The 26829-nt window shown below is 40.6% G+C and overlaps 1 protein-coding gene across 1 annotated transcript in view; it reads right to left on the reverse strand.

The window, feature by feature from the left end:
* The window catches only part of kcnd1 (potassium voltage-gated channel, Shal-related subfamily, member 1), a 54072-nt gene extending 28488 nt beyond the window's left edge, over positions 1–25584 (reverse strand). The window contains exons 1-4 of the mRNA XM_062058139.1: positions 25413–25584; positions 18391–18952; positions 18078–18323; positions 7875–8581 (exon numbers count right to left, since the gene is read on the reverse strand). Of these exons, the coding sequence (XP_061914123.1) occupies positions 7875–8581; positions 18078–18323; positions 18391–18546 (1109 nt within the window). The 5' untranslated portion in view covers positions 18547–18952; positions 25413–25584. The remainder of the gene's footprint in view (positions 1–7874; positions 8582–18077; positions 18324–18390; positions 18953–25412) is intronic.
* Positions 25585–26829: the final 1245 nt, after the last annotated feature.

Consider the following 26829-nt stretch of genomic DNA (forward strand, 5'->3'; position numbering starts at 1 on the left):
CACCTCAACCCCTCCCAAATATCCCGAATTTGGAGGTCTCAAGGTTGGCAAGTATGGTCATGAGAACCTACAGAGTCAACGACGACATGAGAACAGAGTGTCATCTACGACATGAGAACCTACAGTGTCAATGATGACATGCGAACATAGAGGTTCATCTACAACAAACCTCTACAACATGAGAAACTACAGAGTCATCTACGACATGGTAACATAGAGTGTCATCTACGACATGAGAACCTACAGAGTCAATGATGACATGAGAACGTAGAGGGTCATCTATGACATGAGAACCGACAAAGTCAATGACGACATGAGAACATAAAGGGTAATTTACGACATGAGAACCTAGAGAATCAACAACAATATGAAAACATAGAGGGTCATCTACAACATGAGATCCTACCGAGTCAGCGATGATATGAGAACAGAGGGTCATCTACAACATGAGAACATAGAGGCTTCTCTACAAAATGAGAACCTACAGGGTCAACTACAACATGAATAAATAAAAGGTCATCTACAACATGAGAACCTACAAAGTATACTACAACATGAGATCATAGAGGGTTATCTACAACATGCAAACCTACAGAGTCAATGATGACATGAGAACATAGAGGTTCATCTACAACATCAGAACCTACAGAGTCAACGACGACATGAGAACAGAGTATCATCTACGACATGAGAACCTACAGTGTCATGACAAGTTTACAGTTAGCTATTTCAGTAGCGATTTCCAGTCATAAATGTGTTGTTGCGGAGTGAAATGTTCTGGGTCACAAGGACGTCCGTATCGAAACTTGTCAGTTGGATGGTTTCTATTTTGACTGCAGCTAAAAGGCCAGCGTCCTCCCCGTCTTTCCTCCTCCTTCCTCTCTGGCGGCCATGTTTAATTGATAACGTGATGATGAAAGTTGCAGGAGGGCGGATGCTCGTTCCATGTTTTCTCCTCATCTGAACAAGATGTGACTTATTTTCTTTCTTCTTCCTTTGTTTTTGTTTGAATCGCAGCTAACAGCGCTGTGACGCTAACTGAGCCGCACAACCAATGCGAACGAATCACTCACTAATAACGTACAGATAACCCTGCATACACTATATTGCCAAAAGTATTTGGCCAACCATCCAAATGATGAGAATCAGGTGTCCTAATCACTTGGCCCGGCCACAGGTGTAAAAAACAAGCAACCTAGGCATGGAAACTGTTTCTACAAACATTTGTGAAAGAATGGGCCGCTCTCAGGAGCTCAGTGATTTCCAGCGTGGAACTGTCATAAGATGCCACCTGTGCAACAAATCCAGTCGTAAAATTTCCTAACTCCTAAATATTCCAGAGTCAACTGTTGGCTTTATTATAAGAAAATGGAAGAGTTTTGGAACAACAGCAACTCAGCCACGAAGTGGTAGGCCACGTAAACTGACAGAGAGCGGTCAGCGGATGCTGAAGCGCATAGTGCAAAGACTTTCTGCACAGTCAGTTGCTGCAGAGCTCCAAACTTCATGTGACCTTCCAATTAGCCCACATACAGTATGCAGAGCGCTTCATGGAATGGGTTTCCATGGCCGGGCAGCTGCATCTAAGCCATACATCACCAAGTCCAATGCAAAGCGTGGGATGCAGTGGTGTAAAGCACGTCGCCACTGGACTCTAGAGCAGTGGAGTGATGAATCACGCTTTTTCATCTAGCAATCTGATTGACGAGTCTGGGTTTGGAGGTTGCCAGGAGAACGTTACATTTCGGACTGCATTGTGCCGAGTGTGAAGTCTAGTGGAGGAGGAATTATGGTGTGGGGTTGTTTTTCAGGAGTTGGGCTTGGCCCATTAGTTCCAGTGGAAAGGAACTTTGAATGCTCCAAGATACCACAACATTTTGGACAATGCCTTGCTCCCAACCTTTTGGGAACAGTTTTGAGCGGGCCCCTTCCTCTTCCAACATGACTGTGCACCAGTGCACTAAGCAAGATCCATAAAGACATGGATGACAGACTCTGGTGTGGATGAACTTGACTGGCCTGCACAGAGTCCTGACCTGAACCCGATAGAACACCTTTGGGGTGAATTAGAACGGAGACTGAGAGCCAGGCCTTCTCCACCAACATCAGTGTGTGACCTCACCAATGCGCTTTTGGAAGAATGGTGGAAAATTCCTATGAACACACTCCGTAACCTTGTGGACAGCCTTCCCAGAAGAGTTGAAGCTGTAATAGCTACAAAAGGTGGACCCACATCATATTGAACCCTATGGGTTAGGAATGGAATGGCTCTTCAAGTTCATATGTGAGTCAAGGCAGGTGGCCAAAAACGTTTGGCAATATAGTGTATGTATGTTAATATAAACGTATGTGAAAAGATAAAGAAAAAAAATTATGATAAAAATAAATCAACACATTTAATTAAATAAATAAATAAGAAATATAGATGATCGTAATACAAATTTAAAAAAACACAGAAAAAATAATAAACAATAAGAATAAATAAATAAGTATGTGACATATTGCTGTGTCCACTTTACAGGCATCGTTTATTCCGGTGTGATTTTAACTATCCTTCAATGGCATACTCGTACTCATATTACACATTACTCCGAGTGTTCTAATTATAAAGTTGACACTACTACAGTCTACAAGTACACAAAGCATGTCAGCTTATATAGTGAACATGATGATGTCATGGCAGTATAAAAAGCGGGTAAAAGCAAAAAGCGGAGATGAAAGTCGAGTCTTTTTTTAGCTCCCGCAGCTATTTAGAGAACACTTTTCACTCAGACAGGAAAGGCATGGTGTCAACTATCTTGCCATGCGTGATGAAATCCATCCATCCACCCATTTTTTACCGCTTGTCCCTATGGGGGTTGCGGGGGGTGCCGGAGCCTATCACATCCAGACAAAAAACTAAATCCAATTATTCATCATTGTTAAAGTAGCGTCGTGACCGAGGAGTTCTTCACGGGCGTTGTCATGGCGAGCGGCGGAGCAGAGCAATAAAGAGGAGACGACAATGTCCGCCTGTGACAACAAACAAAGAGCAGCGAAAACAAGACGAATAAAGCAACTTTCTCACAGGAATTGAAATAATTTCTCTGAAGGCCAACGGCAGCCGGACTGAGGGCGAAGTGGGAATCAAACCAGCGAGTTTTCCTTTGCAAGAAGTCCACTGTACACGCTACTACTCTCTAACTGTACGACGATAACTTTACGAATTATACGACAACAAACAACTACTCACTGCAACAAAGATCCTGTTATGATTCACTTTGACGCATTACAAGGATTACATGACTCCGATGTGACTCGCTACAATACATGACTACGCAATGTGACTCGCTACAATACATAACTACACAATGTGACTCGCTACAATACATGACTACACAATGTGCCTCGCTACAATAAATGACAACACAATGTGACTCGCTACAATACATGACTACACAATGTGACTTACTACAATAAATGACTACACAATGTGACTCGCTACAATACATGACTACACAATGTGACTCGCTACAATAAATGACAACACAATGTGACTCGCTACAATAAATGACTACACAATGTGACTCGCTACAATACATGACTACACAATGTGACTCGCTACAATACATGACTACACAATGTGATTTGGGGCGGTATAGCTCGGTTGGTAGAGCGGCCGTGCCAACAACTTGATGGTTCTAGGTTCGATCCCCGCATCCGCCATCCTAGTCACTGCCGTTGTGTCCTTGGCAAGACACTTTACCCACCTGCTCCCAGTGCCACCCACACTGGTTTAAATGTAACTTAGATATTGGGTTTCACTATGTAAAGTGCTTTGAGTCACTAGAGAAAAATCGCTATATAAATATAATTCACTTCACTTCACTCGCTACAATAATTGACTACACAAAGTGACTCGCTACAATAAACAACACACTGTGACCTTCTACAACAACATAACGACACACAGTGACTCACTACAACAAATGGCTAGACACAGGGACTCACTACTATAAACAACACACTGTGACCTACAACAACATAACTACACACAGTGACCCACTACAACAACATAACTACACACAGTGACCCACTACAACAAACGACTAGACACAGTGACTCACTATAATAAACAACACACTGTGACCTACAACAACATAACTACACACAGTGACCCACTACAACAACATAACTACACACAGTGACCCACTACAACAACGTAACTACACACAGTGACCCACTACAACAAACGACTAGACACAGTGACTCACTATAATAAACAACACACTGTGCTCATACAACAACATAACTACACACAGTGACCCACTGCAATAAACAACACACTGTGACCCACTACAACAAACGACTAGACACAGTGACTCACTACAATAAACAACACACTATGACCTTCTACAACAACATAACTTCACACAGTGACTCACTACAACAACATAACTACACACAGTGACTGACTACAACAAACGACTAGACACAGTGACTCACTACAATAAACAACACACTGTGACCTTCTACAACAACATTATTACACACAGTGACTCACTACAATAAACGACTAGACACAGTGACGCACTACAATAAACAACACACTGTGACCTTCTACAACAACATTATTACACACAGTGACTCACTACAATAAACGACTAGACACAGTGACGCACTACAATAAACAACACACTGTGACCTTCTACAACAACATAACTACACACAGTGACCCACTACAAAAACATAACTACACACAGTGACCCACTACAACAACATAACTACACACAGTGACCCACTACAACAAACGACTAGACACAGTGACTCACTACAATAAACAACACACTGTGACCTTCTACAAGAACATAATTACACACAGTGACCCACTACAACAACATTACTACACACAGTGACCGACTACAACAAACGACTAGACAGTGACTCACTACAATGAACAACACACTCTGACCTACAACAACATAACTATACACAGTGACCCACTACAACAAACGACTAGAGACAGTGACTCACTACAATAAACAACACACTGTGACCTTCTACAAGAACATAACTACACACAGTGACCCACTACAACAACATAACTACACACAGTGACCGACTACAACAAACGATTAGACACAGTGACTCACTACAACAACACACTGTGACCTTCTACAAGAACATAACTACACACAGTGACCCACTACACACAGTGACCGACTCCAACAACATAACTACACGCAGTGACCCACTACAACAAACGACTAGACACAGTGACTCACTACAATAAAGAACACACTGTGACCTTCTACAACAATATAACTAGACACAGTGACCCACTACAACAACTTAACTACACACAGTGACCGAATACAACAAATGAGTAGACGCAGTGACTCACTACAATAAACAACACACTGTGACCTTCTACAACAACATAACTACACACAGTGACTCACTACAACAACATAACTACACCCAGTGACCCACTACAACAAACGACTAGACACAGTGACTCACTACAATAAACAACATACTGTGACCTTCTACAACAACATAACTACACATAGTGACTCACTACAACAACATAAATACACCCAGTGACCCACTACAACAAACGACTAGACACAGTGACTCACTACAATAAACAACACACTGTGACCTTCTACAACAACATAACTACACACAGTGACCCACTACAACAACATAACTACACACAGTGAGTGACCCAGTACAACAAACGACTAGACACAGTGACTCACTACAATAAACAACCCACTGTGACCTTCTACAAGAACATAATTACACACAGTGACCCACTACAACAACATAACTACACCCAGTGACCCACTACAACAAACGACTAGACACAGTGACTCACTACAATAAACAACACACTGTGAGCTTCTATAAGAACATAACTACACCCAGTGACCCACTACAACAAACGACTAGACACAGTGACTCACTACTATAAACAACACACTGTGAGCTTCTATAAGAACATAACTACACACAGTGACCCACTACAACCACATAACTACACACAGTGAGTGACCTACTACAACAAACGACTAGACACAGTGACTCACTACAATAAACAACACACTGTGACCTACAACAATATAACTACACACAGTGACCCACTACAACAACATAACTACACACAGTGACCCACTACAACAACATAACTACACACAGTGACCCACTACAACAAACGACTAGACACAGTGACTCACTATAATAAACAACACACTGTGACCTTCTACAACAACATAACTACACACAGTGACCCACTGCAATAAACAACACACTGTGACCCACTACAACAAACGACTAGACACAGTGACTCACTACAATAAACAACACACTGTGACCTTCTACAAGAACATAATTGCACAGTGAACCCACTACAACAACATAACTTCACACTGTGACTCACTACAACAACATAACTACACACAGTGAACGACTACAACAAACGACTAGACACAGTGACTCACTACAATAAACAACACACTGTGACCTTCTACAAGAACATAATTACACACAGTGACCCACTACAACATTATTACACACAATGACTCACTACAATCAACGACTAGACACAGTGACTCACTACAATAACTAACACACTGTGACCTTCTACAACTACATAACTACACACAGTGACCCACTACAACAACATAACTATACACAGTGACCCACTACAACAACATAACTACACACAGTGACAGACTACAACAAACGACTAGACACAGTGACTCACTACAATAAACAACACACTGTGACCTTCTACAACAACATACCTACACACAGTGACTCACTACAACAACATACCTACACACAGTGACCCACTACAACAACATTATTTCACACAGTGACTCACTACAATAAACGACTAGACACAGTGACTCACTACAATAAACAACACACTGTGACCTTCTACAACAACAAACTACACACAGTGACCCACTACAACAACATAACTACACACAGTGACCCACTACAACAACATAACTACACACAGTGACCCACTACAACAACATAACTACAGACAGTGAGTGACCCACTACAACAAACGACTAGACACAGTGACTCACTACAATAAGCAACACACTGTGACCTTCTACAACGACATACCTACACAAAGTGACCCACTACAACAACATTATTTCACACAGTGACTCACTACAATAAACGACTAGACACAGTGACTTACTACAATAAACAACACACTGTGACCTTCTACAACAACATAACTACACACAGTGACCCACTACAACAACATAACTACACACAGTGACCCACTACAACAACATAACTACACACAGTGACCGACTACAACAAACGACTAGACAGTGACTCACTACAATAAAAACAACACACTCTGACCTACAACAACATAACTACACGCAGTGACCCACTACAACAAACGACTAGACACAGTGACTCACAACAATAAACAACACACTGTGACCTTCTACAAGAACATAACTACACACAGTGACCGACTACAACAAACGATTAGACACAGCGACTCACTACAACAACACACTGTGACCTTCTACAACAACATAACTAGACACAGTGACCCACTACAACAACATAACTACACACAGTGTGTGACCCACTACAACAAACGACTAGACACTGTGACTCACTACAATAAACAACACACTGTACAAAAGAGGACTCACTACTACTGTGTGTTAGTGTCTGTGAGCAACAGGCAACAACACACACACACGGACGCACTCGCGCACGCACACTCACATACGCGCGCGGGCAAGATGAAGACCGGCCGCCACGCTGCAACAGCACGGCGTGGGCGGCGCGCTCGGTAGGACGCGCGGGAGAAGCGCGGCGCGTGCGTCGTCATGGCGACTCACCCCAGCGTGGTCATGGTGACGATGGTGTACCAGAAGGAGGCCGGGATGGAGGTAAAGGTGGAGCCCGCGGTTCCCTTCTCGGCATAGAACATGACGGTGGCGAAGATGATGATGGCCATGGTGAGCGAGAAGAGCAGGAAGCCCAACTCCGAGGCGCAGCTCTTCAGCGTGTAGCCCAAAATCCTCAAGCCCTGCGAGTGGCGCGAGAACTTGAAGATGCGGAAGACGCGGAAGACCCGCAGCGTGACGAAGGCGCCGCTCACGTCCTCGTTCTCCGGCATGACCAGGCCGATGTAGTAGGGCATGATGGCCACCACGTCGATGACCGACATGACGGAGCGCATGAACTTGCAGCGGCTGGGCGCGGCAAACAGACGCATCAGGTACTCGAAGGTGAAGATGAGCACGCATGCCGTGTCCATGCAGAAGAAGGCCAGCTGGTACTTCTCGCCGCAGGGCAGGTCCCTCACTTTCCCCTTGGCGGGGCGGCACGGCACCGTCTCCACCACGTTGGCGATGACCGACACGGCGATAAAGAAGCCCGTCACGTAGTAGAAGACCAGCGCCATGGTGGACGTGTGCGGGTTCTCGAAGGCCCGCCACAAGCGCTCCCTGGACGTGCTGTGGGGGGGCAGCGGCGCGTCCTCGTTGGCCTCCGTGTCCTCGGCCAGACGCTCCTGGTTCTCCTTCTTCCGGTCTCGATACTCCTGAGGAAGGAGGGGACACCGTCAAGGAGTCTTGTAGGGAAAGACGAGAAACACAACAAATCGTCACAATATGGCGAGGGACGATAAATGAAAATGGCGGGAGGGGGAAAAAAATGGCCGCCATGGCCGCACCAGAGTCTCCTCACACCCGCTTATGCTGACTGACTCATCGAGTCAGGTCGTCTTACTACTAAAAAGTAGGACTGTGAATCTTTTAGCACCAAATGATTCAATTTGATTCTTGGGGTAACGATTCGATTCAAAATACTTGAATAATATTGGGTGCCAGTGCTATGATTGACGACATAAAATAGATATAGTTCTATATTGTTTTTTAAATTTAGAATAATTATTTGTAAAATTAAAATCAAGAAATAATAAATGTATATAAATAATATATAATAATGATAATATTAAAATAAATATATTTACAATGAAAAAATAAGAATTTTAATAGATTAATCAATTTTTTTGGATTTTTTTTTTTAATCGATTAAGAATGGTTATAGAATGGTAAATGGGTTATACTTGTGTAGCGCTTTTCAACCTTCAAGGTACCCTATTTTCCGCACTATAAGGCGCACCGGATTATAAGGCGCACCTTCAATGAATGGCCTATTTTAAAACTTTGTTCATATATAAGGCGCACCGCATTATAAGGCGCATAGAATAGACGCTACAGTAGAGGCTGGGGTTACGTTATGCATCCCGTAGTTGCGAGACCTGTTGTGGCTCAATATTGGTCCATATATAAGGCGCACCGGATTATAAGGCGCACTGTCAGCTTTTGAGAAAATTGGAGGTTTTTAGGTGCGCCTTATAGTGCCGAAAATACGGTACTCAAAGCGCTTTGACACTATTTCCACATTCACCCATTCACACACACATTCACACACTGATGGCGGGGGCTGCCATGCGAGGCGCTAACCACGACCCATCAGGAGCAAGGGTGAAGTGTCTTGCTCAAGGACACAACGGACGTGACTAGGTTGGTAGAAGGTGGGGATTGAACCAGGAACCCTCAGGTTGCTGGCACGCGCAGTTTCATCACGTCAGAGTTGCACAACTTGTCGATCGGAAGTAACACCACCCACGTGTTGCTGTTGTTTGATTGTTGCTGAAGACCGAATAATTGCGACGATTTTCAATGACACACAATAACACAACACAAAATAACACAACAACACAACTGATTTTCCTCACGTGAAAGTGAATGGAGGGAATACTTCGAAGACCTCCTCAATCCCACCAACACGTCTTCCTATGAGGAAGCAGTGCCTGGGGCTCTCCTATTTCTGGGGCTGAAGTTGCAGAGGTAGTTAAAAAACTCCTCAGTGGTAAGGCCCCAGGGTTGGATGAGATCCACCCGGAGTTCCTTAAGGCTCTGGATGCTGTGGGGCCGTCTTGGTTGACAAGACTCTGCAACATCCCGTGGACATCGGGGGCGGTGCCTCTGGATTGGCAGACCTGGGGTGGTGGTTCCTCTCTTTAAGAAGGGGAACCGGAGGGTGTGTTCCAACTATTGTGGAATCACACTCCGAAGGTCTATTCAGGTGTACTGGAGAGGAGGCTACGCCGAATAGTCGAACCTCGGATTCAGGAGGAGCAGTGTGGTTTTCGTCCCGGTCGTGGAACTGTGGACCAGCTTTATACTCTCGGCAGGGTCCTTGAGGGTGCATAGGAGTTTGCCCAACCAGTCTACATGTGCTTTGTGGACTTGGAGAAGGCATTCGATCGTGTCCCCCGGGAAGTCGGCATAAAAGTGGTAGCTCAGTTGCCAAAATTTTGTTGGAAATATAAAAGAGTTACTTTTTTTACATTTACGGTAATTCACTGTTTAAAAAAACTTAAAATGTACAGTAAAATTCTGGTGACTGAAGTGCCAATATTTTTTACCGTAATATTTACTTTGTATTTTAGGGCAAAATGTGCAGATAGTGACTTTCTATTCAGTGCAAAGTAAGCTTCAAATTACATAATACACTGTAAAAACAACAATGTTAAATTGGCGGTAAAAAAAAACCTGACAGCTCAGTTACATAAAAATTCTATAATAAAAATAAAAGTGTTACCATTTTTCCATTTACAGTAATTACTGTATAAAGAATGACCGTAGATTTTACAGTAAAAAACTGGCAGCTCAGTTGCCAGAATTTTGTCAGGAAAATTAAAGTGTTATTTTTTTCCATTTACACAAATACACTGTAAAAACCACAACTTTAAATTTACGGTAAAAGACTGTTAGCTCAGTTGTCAGAATTTTGTTGGAAATATAAAAGAGTTACTGTTTTTACATTTACGGTAATTCACTATTAAGAAACCGAAAAATTTACGGTAAAATTCTGGCGACTGAAGTGTCAATATTTTTTACCGTAAAATTTACATTGTATTTTTGGGCAAAATGTGCAGATAGTGACTTCCTGTTCTATGCATTTTAAGCTTCAAATTTTCCAGTTACATAATTTGTTGAAAGGACTAGTTGGTACAATCCCTGGGGACTCTGCATGGCAGGGGCGTCCTCCTCCCTGAGCCAGGCTTGCACCTGACCGCATACCTAAGTGAGGCTAGGTGACACTGCTGGGAGGCTTTTCCACCATTGGGACACATCTTCAGTTGTGTGCCCCAGCGTCAAGGGGTGTTTCGGCCCGGCTTTCCACAAGACACCCTCTGCTGAGGAAGGGCCCACCCCAGGGTGATCAAATCCCTGGGTGTGTGCGTCCCATTAGGTGTTAGCCTTAGCAGCCCAGCTGGTGTCACTCCTCCTCAACGTCAACCAATGGCTCGTCCTCTCTGCTGTGTTGGCCAGCTCTTTAATGGCCTGTCTGTGAGCCTGCCCCCTGACTCCAACCTCCCTAAGGAGCTTTGCTGTTGTGCTAGCTACAAAGCCCCTACAGCCCACCTCCACTGGGCGCACCCTTACCCTCCAGCCTCTGTCCTCTGCCTCAGCTGCAAGGTTGGAGTACCGCAGCTTCTTGCGTTCATACGCTTCTTCGATGGCATCCTCCCACGGAACTGTCAGTTCAATGATATAGACAATATGGCAGGTTTCAGACCATAGGACGAGGTCTGGACGCAGGGTGGTCGTTGCGATCGCCGGGGGGGAAATTAGCCTCTGCTCTAAGTCGACTCGCATCTGCCAGTCCCTGGCTGCATTCAATGGGCTTCGATCAGGATTCGAAGGTCTTGTCTTCAGCTTTTCCCCCTCCCGAACAAACGCTGGTAGGTGTCGGCACACATCCTGGTTGTTGATGGGTTGGGCGTTGATGGATATCCTCCTGCACTCAAGTTTGTCAGCTAGACATCTGAGGACCTGGTTATGTCTCCACGTATATCTGCCTTGAGTGAGGCTGGTTCTACAGCCAACCATTATGTGCTTGAGTGTTGCTGGGGTTGTACACAGGGGACAGGAGGGATCCTTTCCAAACCATTGTTGCAGGTTTATGGGAGATGGTAGCGCATCATATGTTGCTCGAACGATGAAACTCAGCCTGTTGGATTCCATGCCCCAAAGTTCGCTCCACGTGAGTTTTTTCTTTTCAACACCCTCCCACCTTGTCCAGCGGCCCTGTTTGGCTTGTGTTGCGGCTTTGGAACGTCTGGCTGTTTCCTCCTGACGACGCACTTCCTCTACAACCATAGTTCAGTAATACACTGTAAAAACAACAATGTTAAATTTACGGTAAAAGACTGGGAGCTCAGTTGTCAGAATTTTGTTGGAAATATAAAATAGTTACTGTTTTTACATTTACGATAATTCACTTTTAAAAAACATCTTAAAATTTATGGCAAAATTCTGGTGACTGAAGTGCCAATATTTTTTTGTAAAATGTGCAGATGGTGACTTCCTGTTCAGTGCAAAGTAAGCTTCAAATTTTCCATTTACAGTAATACAGTGTAAAAATAACATTGTTAAATTTGCAGTAAAAAAACCCAAAACTGGCAGTTACCTAAAAATTCTATCATAAAAATAAAAGTTTAACCGTTTTTCCATTTACAGAAATATAATGTAAAAACAACACTGTTAAATTTACGGTAAAAAACTGGTAGCTCAGTTGCCAGAATTTTTTGGGGAAATATAAAACAGTTTTTTTTTTTTACATTTACGGTAATTCCCTGTTAAAAAACACCGTAAAATTTACGTAAAGATTCTGGCGACTGAAGTACCAATATTTTTAACCGTAAAATGTACATTGTATTTTTTTGTAAAATGTGCAGACAGTGACTTCCTGTTCAGTGCAAAGTAAGCTTCAAATTTTCCATTTAAACAAATACACTGTAAAAACAACAATGTTAAATATACAGTAAATAACTGGTAGCTCAGTTGCCAGAATTGTGTTGGAAATATAAAAGAGTTACTGTTTTTATATTTACGGTAATTCACTGTTAAAAAAACGTAACATTTACGGTAAAATTCTGGCTACTGGATTGTCACTTTTTTTTACCGCAAAATCTACATTGTATTTTTTTTACAGTGTAAAATGTGCGGATAGTGACTTCCTGTTCAGTGCAAAGTAAGTTTCAAATTAAAAGCATGGCAATATTAAAGGCCTACTGAAACCCACTACTACCGACCACGCAGTCTGATAGTTTATATATCAATGATGAAATCTTAACATTGCAACACATGCCAATACGGCCGGGTTAACTTATAAAGTGCAATTTTAAATTTCCCGCTAAACTTCCGGTTGAAAACATTTATGTATGATGACGTATGCGTGTGACGTCAATCGTTGAAACGGAAGTATGCGGACACATTGAATCCTATACAAAAAGCTCTGTTTTCATCTCAAAATTCCACAGTATTCTGGACATCTGTGTTGGTGAATCTTTTGCAATTTGTTTAATGAACAATGAAGACCGCAAAGAAGAAAGTTGTAGGTGGGATCGGTGTATTAGCGGCGGCCTACAGCAACACAACCAGGAGGACTTTGAGATGGATAGCAGACGCGCTAGCCGCCGACCTCACCTTGACTTCCTCCGTCTCCGGGCCGCCGACCTCATCTGTGATTGGGTGAAGTCCTTCGTCGCACCGTCGATCGCTGGAACGCAGGTGAGCACGGGTGTTGATGAGCAGATGAGGGCTGGCTGGCGTAGGTGGATAGCTAATGTTTTTAGCATAGCTCTGTGAGGTCCGGTTGCTAAGTTAGCTTCAATAGCGTCGTTAGCAACAGCATTGTTAAGCTTTGCCAAGCTGGAAAGCATTAACCGTGTATTTACAGGTCCATGGTTTAATCGCTCTCGCTGCTGGTGTAAACAATGGGGAAATGTGAGGAGCCTTTCAACCTTCGACGTCACGCTACTTCCGGTACAGGCAAGGCTTTTTTTTTATCAGCGACCAAAAGTTGCAACTTTATCGTCGTTGTTCTATACTAAATCCTTTCAGCAAAAATATGGCAATATCGTGAAATGATCAAGTATGACACACAGAATGGATCTGTTATCCCCGTTTAAATAAAAAAAATTCATTTCAGTAGGCCTTTAACCTGGATTCTATCCCAGCAACTAACAAAGTGATTGTTCGCCACAAAGATTCGCACATGTACGAAGACAGTAGTCACGGTATTCAACCAAATTAACTTTTTTAGAAATATTATACTACATTAAAACAATAAAATATGCACAAATACAGCAAAAACAACATTAAAAAAAAACCCAGAAGTATTTTAATATTACAGATTATCCTTATTTTTGTGGCCAAAGTCACACCTCGACAAGGCCTTCTGCTTTTCCCATCGACCATTGTTGTAGGACATCGATTAGTTCCAGCTGCAATAACACTCCCAGTCTGCCCCTGACTTAGGGAAATATGCACTCCATTGAAATAACCTTAATAACAAGAAGCTACAGAGGAAGTTAACACTCGACGAGTGTTACTGTTGCTCACTGATTTAACTCGCCGGAAAAACATCGCCCGCCCTCGAGTTTCAGTAGAGAATTGCATGGGAAATGTTCAAATAATGTAATAAATGTTCATTTATTTCATAATAAAATCAAACATTTTTATTTTCATTCATCTAGTAATCACTTGCAAGTATGCATTTATTTCAGTTTGTCCTAGGTGAGTTACCGTAGTCAGGAAGTACTCTCTGCCAGTAAGATGAATGTGCCAGGTTTGTCTTCTGTTGTGCCCTACAAAGTGTCAATACTGTAGGTATTGTACTTTTTACATACCAGCTGTTTGATTGTAACGTGCTTCTTTATTGTAGTTTCCTGACCAAATTTGGAGGTGATGAAATCGCCATGTAAAATCGCTAATGCTAATCAGTAGCATGTATAAGGCATATCCAATGGAAATGTAAATTAGCATCGAGATAGCGCTTTTTGAAAGAGTGAAACCTTACTTTTGGGGGCTTTTGAGTGGATTCTGATTACTGACTTCTCTCAGTGTGTCTGTGTTTGTGTGTGTGTGTGTGTGCGTGCGTGCGTGCGTGCGTGTGTGTGTGTGTGCGTGTGTGTGTATAGGCAAGAATACCGTTAACATTTGAACCGGTATGGTACCAATTCTTGGTTCTTGAGAATCCAATTTTTTGGTACTTTTGAGTGTGTTAACAAATGTTAATTGTTTGATAATACAACTTAATTTTTATAGTATCATTTAAAAATGAGCTAATTATGATAACTGTGCGGTCCAGTTGTTATGTTGTTTTACTATTTTACAATGCAGTTGCACTTCCAACACAATAGATGGCAGTACTCTACAGGCTATCTTCTATGTTGTCTAACTAGGAAGTAGCTTTTTCCAGGAAGCAGGAAGTGTTATGTTGCACCCTACAAAGTGTGTATACCGTAGGTATTGTGCTTATTACACACCAGCTGTTTAATTGATCTTCGTTGTAGTTTTTAATACCAAATATGGAGGTGTTGAAATTGCTATGTAAAATCGCTAATGCTAATAGTAGCCTGACTATGGCGAATTTAATGTAAATTTATGAGGTGTCCAATGTAAAAGTTCAGTCACACTTTTCTCAGATTTAGCTCATTTAATCACATTTAAATTTAAATGAAATGTTGACTCTAAATACTATGTCTAAATGTTGAATCAAAACCTAAATGATAAACATAAACCTAAATGTTAAATCTAAACCTAAATGTTAAATCTAAACCTGAATGTTAAATCTAAACCTAAATGTTGAATCTAAACCTATATGTTTAAATCTAAACCAAATCATACAGCCGAGATCAAAAGTTTACATACACTTGTAAAGAACATAATGTCATGGCTGTCTTGAGTTTCCAATAATTTCTACAACTCTTATTTTTTTGTGATGTAGTGATTGGAGCACATACTTGTTGGTCACAAAAAACATTCATGAAGTTTGCTTCGTTTATGAATTTATTATGGGTCTACTGAAAATGTGACCAAATCTGCTGGGTCAAAAGTATAAATACAGCAATGTTAATATTTGCTTACATGTCCCTTGGCAAGTTTCACTGCAATAAAGCGCTTTTGGTAGCCATCCACAAGCTTCTGGTTGAATTTTAGACCACTCCTCTTGACAAAATTGGTGCAGTTCAGCTAAATTTGTTGGTTTTCTGACATGGACTTGTTTCTTCAGCATTGTCCACACGTTTAAGTCAGGACTTTGGGAAGGCCATTCTAAAACCTTCATTCTATCCATTCCTTTACCACTTTTGACGTGTGTTTGAGGTCATTGTCCTGTTGGAACACCCAACTGCGCCCAAGTCCCAACCGCCGAGCTGATGATTTTAGGTTGTCCTGAAGAATTTGGAGGTAATTCTCCTTTTTCATTGTCCCATTTACTTTCTGTAAAGCACCAGTTCCATTGGCAGCAAAACAGGCCCAGAGCATAGTACTACCACCACCATGCACCCCTTTTCTCCTCCAAACTTATTGCTGGGTATTGTGACCAAACAGCTCAATTTTAGTTTCATCCAACCACAGAACTTTCCTCCAGAAGGTCTTATGTTTGTCCATGTGATGCCAGATGACACAGAAATTAGCTGTTTGACCACAATACCCAACCAACAAAACCAACAAATTTAGCTGAACTGCACCAATTTTGTCAAGAGGAGTGGTCAAAAATTCAAGCAAAGGCTTGTGGATGGCTACCAAAAGCGCCTTATTGCAGTGAAACTTGCCAAGGGACATGTAAGCAAATATTAACATTGCTGTATGTATACTTTTGACCCAGCAGATTTGGTCACATTTTCAGTAGACCCATAATAAATTCATAAAAGAAGCAAACTTCATGTATTTTTTTTGTGACCAACAAGTATGTGCTACAATCACTCTATCACAAATAAAAACAGTTGTAGAAATGATTGGAAACTCAAGACAGCCATGACATTATGTTCTTTACAAGTGTATGTAAACTTCTGATCGCGACTGTATATATATATATATATATATATATATATATATATATATATATATATATATATATATATATATATAAACATATATATATATATATATATATATATATATATATATATATATATGTTTATATATATATATATATATATATATATATATATAAACATATATATATATATATAAACATATATATATGTTAAATCTTGAATGTAATGTAAACATTTAATTTAAATCTAAACCTAAATCTTATATCTAAACCTGTGTCCATCCATCAATCCATTTTCTACCACTTATCCCTTTCAGGGTGGCAGGGGGTCGCTGGAGCCTATCTCAGCTGACCTATATGTTAAATCTAAACCTAAATGTCAAATCTAAATTTATATGTGAAATCTAAACCTAAATGTTGAATCTTAACCTAAATGTTGAATGTAAACCTAAATATGAAATCTAAACCTAAATATGAAATCTAAACCTAAATCTTGAATCCAAACCTATATGTTAAATCTAAACCTAAATGTTAAATCAAAACCTAAATCCTAAATCTAAACCTAAATGTTAAATCTCAACCTGTATGGTGAATCTAAACCTAAATGTTAAATCTTAAACTATATCTTGAATCTAAACCTAAATGTTGTATCTTAACCTATATGTTGAATCTAAACCTAAATGTTGGATATAAACCTAAATCTTAAATTTAAACCTAAATCCTAACTCTAAACCTACATGTGAAATCGAAACCCAAATCTTAAATGTAAACCTAAATCTTAAATCTAAACTTAAATCTTAAATCTAAAATTAAATCATTAATCTAAACCTAAATACTAACTCTAAACCTACATGTGAAATCGAAACCCAAATCTTAAATGTAAACCTAAATCTAAAATGTAAACCTAAATCTTATATCTAATGGACATCTACATCAACAATTTAATTTGCTCAAATAAGAATCGCGATTCATTAAAAATAATTTTTTGACAGTCTTATGGATGAACAAGGAAAGTAGCAAACTTGGCCCCCATCCCTACAGGTGGGGGCCAAGCTCCCTTCAGAAGAGATATTTTTGGAGTGGGGGAAATGTGCTCTCTTGAAAAGAGTTGCGCAATTTCCTCTGGTCTGTGAGGCCGTGAATGTGGTAATTGAAGGAGCGTGTGTCGGTACCTCCATGCAACAGTCGCCGATGATCTCGGGCACGATGCCGTAGAAGGCCAGCTCCTCGTCGAAGGCCTGGATGCACTCGTGGCGCGGGTAGTGCAGCTTGCCCGTGCGGTAGAAGTTGAGGATGTGTCGGAACATCTCGGGGTCTCGGTCGAAGAAGTACTCCTGGGTGTCCTCGTTGTAGAAGAACTCCTTCTCTGAGGAGCCCAGCAGCGTGTCGGGGTAGCGGTCCAGCGTGTTCTTCCACGTCTGCGCAGAAAACAACAAACTGACAAAACCTTCCCATGCTGCTCGGCCAAGGAGGGGCGGGGCCTACCTGGAACCTGACCCCGCTGACGTTGACGTAGAGGATCTCGTCAGACTTGGACGAGTTGTCCACGGGGGGCTTGGGCATGGTCTTCTTGGCCAGCGGGAGCCAGCCCACCGCCGCCGCCCGCGCAAACGGCAGCCATGTCGCCACGCCGGCCGCCATCTTGCATCGGCAGCTCGAACCCACACAGATTTGGAAGACCCTTACTTCCTGGTGTGGGCGGGGCTTGTCATGTTGATGAGGGGCGGGGAGGGGTGAAGGGAGGGGTTAGTTTTGCGAGTTATCACGCCATGGAAAAAAATGGCCGACAGGAAGTGAAGACGACCTGCAAGATGACACACGTGACAAAGTGTGTGTGTGTGTGTGTGTGTGTGTGTGTGTGTCAGCGCCGCAGTCTTATTAAAGTGTGATGATGCTGGCCAAGTTGCAAGCTCGACACAATCTTCTTCTCTAAGTGATTCTCCTCTGCCGCCACCGCCGCCGCCGCCCTCTTCCTCACTTCCTGCTGCTGCTCCTCCTCGCTCTCACCGGACCAGCGGCGGCCACTTGGCGTCCATGTTTGGTCGTCCTGTCACAAGGGGCGGGGACGGGGACAGAGTGAGAAGAAGCAGAGATGTGGAGGAAAATGACTGAGGACACACACGCACACTCTAAATCATAATAATGTTGTACAAGATGGTTCTTGGGTTACATGAGCCCAGCCAGCTTCCCCGCCAAGCACGAGTGTGATGGCAGGCAGCAAACAGGAAGTGGATTCTGTAAAAATTATTTAATATGAACTACTCAAGTAATCTAATTACTGACTCTGTGTGTGTGAGTGTGTGTGTGTGTGTGCGCGCCTGAGTGAGTGTGTGTGTGGTGCATGTGAGAGGCCAGTCAGGCTGAAAGTTTGATTCATAATTCATGAACACACACTTTTGACTTCTCACAGTGTGTGTGTGTGTGTGTGTGTGTGTGTGTGTGTGTGTGTGTGTGCGAGAGAGAAAAGAGAGAGAGAGGAAACCCTAACCTGAGAAGACGAAATGTTCAGGTCAGGTTCGAGTCAGATGATGAAGCACAGCTTTTGTGTGTGTGTGTGTGTGTGTGTGTGTGTGTGTGTGTGTGTGTGTGTGTGTGTGTGTGTGTGTGTGTGTGTGTGTGTGTGTGTGTGTGTGTGTGTGTGTGTCAATCAAAGCGCCGTACAGCTCGACTTCCACAAGAAGGTCAAAGGTCACAGTCTGCACAGGAAATCAATGATGTCATTGCACTGACCTCCGACACCATCATTCTGGGGGGCGTGTTTACGCACGACGTGGAGGTTGCTATGATATGCTCTGATGACAACAACTACTAATATTAATATTAATATATATATATATATACATATATATATACACATAAATGTATATATACATATATGTGTATACATACATATATATGTATACATATATGTGTATATATACATATATGTGTATATATACATATATGTGTATATATACATATATATGTATATATAGTACAGTACAGACTCAAACTTAATAGTAAAGACTGAAAATGGCTCTTATTGACTCACACAGACTCGTTGAGATTCAAACGTACCTGTAATGACTCAAAATAACTCAAATTGTCTCCCTGACTCGTTGAGATTCAAACGGACTTGTCATGACTCAAAATGACTCTTACAGACTCACACTGACTCACATAGGTTCATACTTACTTGTAATGACTCAATCTGACAGAATAACTTGGAGGCATTCATACTTGGTCGTAAAGTTTAAAGTAACTCTTACAAAGTCACATTAACTCATAGGGATTTGAACTTACTTGTAATGACTCAAAATAACTCAAATTGTCATAATGAGTCATTATGAGATTGCAGAGATTCAGGCTTGGTTCTAATGACTAAAAATGGTTCTTACGGACTCACACTGCCTTGTAAGGATTTAAATGTGCTTGTAATAACTGAAAATAACTCAACATTTTTATACTGATTCGTTGAGATTCAAACTAAAGACTCAAAATGGCTCTTACACGCTCACACTGACTCGCAGACTTACTTGTAATGACTCAAATTGAAACAATAACTCGGAGAGATTCAGACTTGGTCGTAATGATAATAAGATCATGATAATAAATGGCTATTACAGACTCACACTGAGTCGTAAAATTCACGCTTAGGCGTGAAGACTCAAATTGACTCACTGACTCGGAGGGGTTCAAACTTAGTCGTAAACACTCAAAATGATTCTTACACACTTACACTGACTCATAGAGATTGAAACTTCGTTGTAAAGACCCAAAATGACTCACATTGCCATACTGACTCATAGAGATTCAAATTTAGTCGTAAACACTCAATAATATTCTTTACAGACTCACACCGACTTTTAAAGATTCAAACGTACTTGTAATGACTCAAAATGACCCTTACAGACTCACACTGACTCGTAAAGATTCAAAATAACTCTTTTAGACTAACACTGACTCATAAAGATTCAAACTTACTTGTAATGACTCTTACAGACTCACACTGACTCGTAAAGATTCAAACTTAGTGGTAAAGACTCAAAATGACTGTTTTAGACTAACACTGACTCATAAAGATTCAAATTTACTTGTAATGACTCTTACAGACTCACACTGACTCGTAAAGATTTAAACTTAGTGGTAAAGACTCAAAATGACTCTTTTAGATTAACACTGACTCATAAATATTCACGCTTACTTGTAATGACTCTTACAGACTCACACTGACTCGTAAAGATTCAAGCTTAGTGGTAAAGACTTAAAATAACTCTTTTAGACTAACACTGACTCATAAAGATTCAAACTTACTTGTAATGACTCAAAATGACTCTTACAGACTCACACAACTCGCAAAGATTCAAACTTAGTGGTAAGGACTCAAAATATTTTTTACAAGCTATTACTACTATTTACTTGTAAAGACTCAAAATGACTCAAATCGTCATAATGACTTGTCGAGATTCAAACTTACTTGTAATAACTCAAAATGACTCTTACACACTCACACTGACTTGTAGGGATTCATATTTACTTGTTCAGACTCAAATTGTCATACTGACTTGTACAGATTCAAACTTACTTGTTCAGACTCAAAATGACTCTTACAGACTCACACTGTCTCATAAAGATTCACACTTAGTCGTAAAGACTCAATAATTCTCACACTCTCACACTGACTCGTAGGGATTCAAATGTACTTTTAATGACTCAAAATGACTCTTACAGACTCCCAGTAACTTCTAAAGATTCAAACTTACTTGTCATGACTCAAAATGGCTCTCACAGACTAACACTGAATCATAAAGACTCATATTTACTTGTAAAGACTCAAAATTACTCAAATTTTCATACTGACTTGTAAAGATTCAAACTTAGTTGTTATGACTCAAAATGACTCTTACAGAATCCCACTGACTCCTACCATTTCACTCTTACACCCTCACACTGAATCGTAAGGATTAAAATTTTCTTGTAAAGACTCAAAATGACTCAAATTGTCATACTGAATTGTAGAGAATCAAATTTACTTTTAATGACTCAAAATGACTTACAGAATCCCACTTCTTCCTACAGATACATACCTACTTGTTATGACTCAAAATGACTCTTACACATTAACACTGAATCGTAAGGATTTAAATTTTCTTGTAAACATTCAAAATGACTCAAAATGTCATACTGACTTGTAGAGATTCAAACCTACTTGTTATGACTCAAAATGACTTACACACTCACACTGACTCGTAACGATTCAAACTTGCTTTTAATGACTCTTACAGACTGTCACTGACTCCTACCATTTCATACCTACTTGTTATGACTCAAAATGACTTACACACTCACACTGAATCGTAAGGATTAAAATCTTCTTGTAAAGACTCAAAATGACACAAGTGTCATACTGACTTGTCGAGATTCAAACTTAGTTGTTACAACTCAAAATGACTCTCACATACTCACACTGACTCGTAAAGATTCAAACCTACTTGCTATGACTCAAAATAGTTCAACTTCTTACCGACTAACGGTGAATCATAAAGATTCAAACTTATTTGTAATGACTCAAAATGACTCTTACAGACTCCCACTGACTCCTGCAGATTCAAACCTACTTGTTACGACTCAAATGACTCTTACATTGACTCGTAGGGTTTCATACTTACTTGTAAACTCTCAAAATGACTGAAATTGTCATACTGACTTGTAGAGATTCAAACTTAGTTGTTATGACTCAAAATTACTCTTACACACTCACGCTGACTCGTAAAGGTTCAAACCTACTTGTTATGACTCAAAATAGTTCTTACCGACTAACGATAAATCGTAAAGATTCAAACTTATTTATAATGACTCTTACAGACTCCCACTGACTCCTGCAGATTCAAACCTACGTGTTACGACTCAAATGAGTCTTACATTGACTCGTAGGGTTTCATACTTACTTGTAAAGACTCAAAATTACTGAAATTGTCATACTGACTTGTAGAGATTTAAACTTAGTTGTTATGACTCAAAATTACTTTTACACACTCACGCTGACTCGTAAAGATTCAAACCTACTTGTTATGACTCCAAATAGTTCTTACCGACTAACGATGAATCGTAAAGATTCAAACTTATTTGTAATGACTCAAAATGACTCTTACAGACTCCCACTGACTCCTGCAGATTCAAACCTACTTGTTACGACTCAAATGACTCTTACACACTCCCACTCACTCCTGCAGATTCAAACCTACTTGTTACGACTCAAAATGACTCTTACAGACTCCCACTGACTCCTGCAGATTCAAACCTACTTGTTACGACTCATATGACTCTTACACACTCACACTGACTCATACAGATTCAAACCTTCTTGTTACAACTCAAATGACTCATACAGACTTCCACTGACTCATAAAGATTCAAACTTACTTGTTACGACTCAAATGACTCTTAGAGACTCCCACTGACTCCTGCAGATTCAAACCTACTTGTTACGACTCAAAAGACTCTTACACACACCCACTGACTCATAAAGATTCAAACCTACTTGTTACGACTCAAATGACTCTTACAGACCCACACTGACTCCTGCAGATTCAAACCTACTTGTTACGACTCAAAATGACTCTTACAGACTCCCACTGACTCCTGCAGATTCAAACCTACTTGTTACGACTCATATGACTCTTACACACTCACACTGACTCATACAGATTCAAACCTACTTGTTACAACTCAAATGACTCTTACAGACTTCCACTGACTCATAAAGATTCGAACTTACTTGTTACGACTCAAGTGACTCTTACAGACTCCCACTGACTCCTGCAGATTCAAACCTACTTGTTACGACTCAAATGACTCTTACACACTCCCACTGACTCATAAAGATTCAAACCTACTTGTTACGACTCAAATGACTCTTACAGACCCACACTGACTCCTGCAGATTCAAACCTACTTGTTACGACTCATATGACTCTTACACACTCACACTGACTCATACAGATTCAAACCTACTTGTTACGACTCAAATGACTCTTACACACTCCCACTGACTCATAAAGATTCAAACCTACTTGTTACAACTCAAAATGACTCTTACAGACTCCCACTGACTCCTGCAGATTCAAACCTACTTGTTACGACTCATATGACTCTTACACACTCACACTGACTCATACAGATTCAAACCTACTTGTTACAACTCAAATGACTCTTACAGACTTCCACTGACTCATAAAGATTCGAACTTACTTGTTACGACTCAAATGACTCTTACAGACTCCCACTGACTCCTGCAGATTCAAACCTACTTGTTACGACTCAAATGACTCTTACACACTCCCACTGACTCATAAAGATTCAAACCTACTTGTTACGACTCAAATGACTCACACTGACTCATAAAGATTCAAACCTACTTGTTACGACTCAAATGACTCATAAAGATTCAAACTTACTTGTAACGACTCAAATGACTCTTACAGACTCCCACTGACTCCTGCAGATTCAAACCTACTTGTTACGACTCAAATGACTCTTACACACTCCCACTGACTCATAAAGATTCAAACCTACTTGTTACGACTCAAATGACTCTTACAGACTCACACTGACTCATAAAGATTCAAACCTACTTGTTACGACTCAAATGACTCATAAAGATTCAAACTTACTTGTTACGACTCAAATGACTCTTACAGACTCCCACTGACTCCTGCAGATTCAAACCTACTTGTTACGACTCAAATGACTCTTACACACTCCCACTGACTCATAAAGATTCAAACCTACTTGTTATGACTCAAATGACTCTTACAGACTCACACTGACTCATAAAGATTCAAACCTACTTGTTACGACTCAAATGACTCTTACAGACCCACACTGACTCCTGCAGATTCAAACCTACTTGTTACAACTAAAATGACTCTTACACACTCTCACTGACTCGTAAAGATTCAAACTTACTTTTAACGACCCAAAATGACTCAAATTGTCACAGATCTAGCCGTAAACGCCTCAAAACGATTCTTTACAGATCCACACCGAAGGACTCAACCTGACTCGCGTTGACAAGCCGATCAGCGTTGTTACTGGACCGAGGCTCCGCCCCTTGGGTAGAGCGGATGGGAAACGGGTCACTTTTCGCCAAAACTGACAACAAGACTACTCGTGCGAGTTATGGGCCACCTGACCATGAGAAAAATACTTTTTAGCACACACTTGAATGTGTGCGTGCGTGTGTGTGTGTGTGTGTGTGTGTGCGTGTCCATGCAGTATTCACATTATCAATGTGTGTGTGTGTGTGTGTGTGTGTGTGTGTGTGCGCACTAACTAACATTAATGCCAACACACTGAACTTCATCACTTATTTATACAAATGGAGGATCTCCTACACACACACACACAGACACACACAGAGACACACACACACAATGTTCTATTTAGTTGTCATGCGTCTTCTATTCTATTCTATTCTATTCTATTCTGAGCAGGAGTGAATGTGGAGCACGTTGCATCCTACTTACCACTGCTGCTGCGCTCCACCAGGAAGAAGAAGCTGATGATGATGATGATGATGATGATGATGGAGGAGGACGATGACGACGACGATGATGATGAAGAAGAAAAAGAGGAGGAAGAGGAGGAAAAGTTTCCAGAATGAGTGACGAGGAACAAATGAAGATGGAGCGCTTTTCATTTACGTTCTCGGTGTGCTTGTGGCTCTGCTGCCGCGGCAACAAGCACATCAACTCTCTCTCTCTCTCTCTCTCTCTCTCTCTCTCTCTCTCTCTCTCTCTCTCTCTCTCTCTCTCTCTCTCTCTCTCTCTCTCTCTCTCTCTCTCTCTCTCTCTCTCTCTCTCTCTCTCTCTCTCTCTCTCTCTCTCTCTCTCTCTCTCTCTCTCTCACACACACACTCTTGTATTTGTTACCTTCTTGAGACCTCCCAAAAATGCCTACCTCTTTAGGACCACCCTTTCTAGATATACAAAGATGTGTATTTACAACATTAATAATATATACATACCAAGCAAATATAAAACAGCTTGTTGTGAAAAATGAGTTGGACTTTCACAAGAAAAGGTCACAATTCACAAGTCTTCATTTTACTCAACGCATGTAAACATTTTACAAGAAAAAATGAACATTTGTGCAATATTATGATAAAAGTTGGAATTTTACCCAATAACAGTTGCAATTTTACAAGAAAAGCTTTACATTTTGGCAATTGTATGAAAAAAGTCAGAATTTTACTCGACAAAAGTCACAATTTTATAAGAAAACTTGACAATTTTGGCAATATTATAATAATAATCTGAATTTTTACTTGGCAAAATTGTAACAAAAGTCATAATTTTACTCAAAAAAAAATTTCATTATTTTACAACAACAAAAAAATTGGCAATATTGTGATAAGTCAGAATTGTATATGACAAATGTCACCATTTTGCATTAAAAATGTATTATTTTTAATAAAAAAAGTAATAATTTTTACGAGAAAATATTGCAATGATACAGAAACAGAAAGAATATGAGAAATTGTTCCCAATTTTATAAGAAAAAAGTCGACACATTGTGTGAAAAAGACTTCTTTTAGTAAAAGAAAGACTTCTTTTAGTAAAAAAGACTGCTTTTAGTAAAAAAAAAAGTTAGAATTTTTTGTTTGTAATTGGTTTTTAATCTTCATTATTTACTTCAAGTTATGACAGTATGTCTCTATATACATATATTTTTTTATCAATTTAGGCCAAAGGGGGAGCATTTCAATTTCTTACACACACTTGTTATTTCATATGTTGACCAGAGGGGGAGCCCTTTTAAAAGCGACACAGTCAATTTGAAAAATCCCTCCTTTTTGGGACCACCCTCATTTTGATAGATTTCACCACCAGGGGTGCAAATGAGACATTCTCTATTAGATGCAATGGTTTTCTGTATTGGGAC

Source organism: Entelurus aequoreus, linkage group LG01, assembly GCF_033978785.1.
Source record: "Entelurus aequoreus isolate RoL-2023_Sb linkage group LG01, RoL_Eaeq_v1.1, whole genome shotgun sequence".
NCBI classification, from domain to species: Eukaryota; Metazoa; Chordata; class Actinopteri; order Syngnathiformes; family Syngnathidae; genus Entelurus; species Entelurus aequoreus.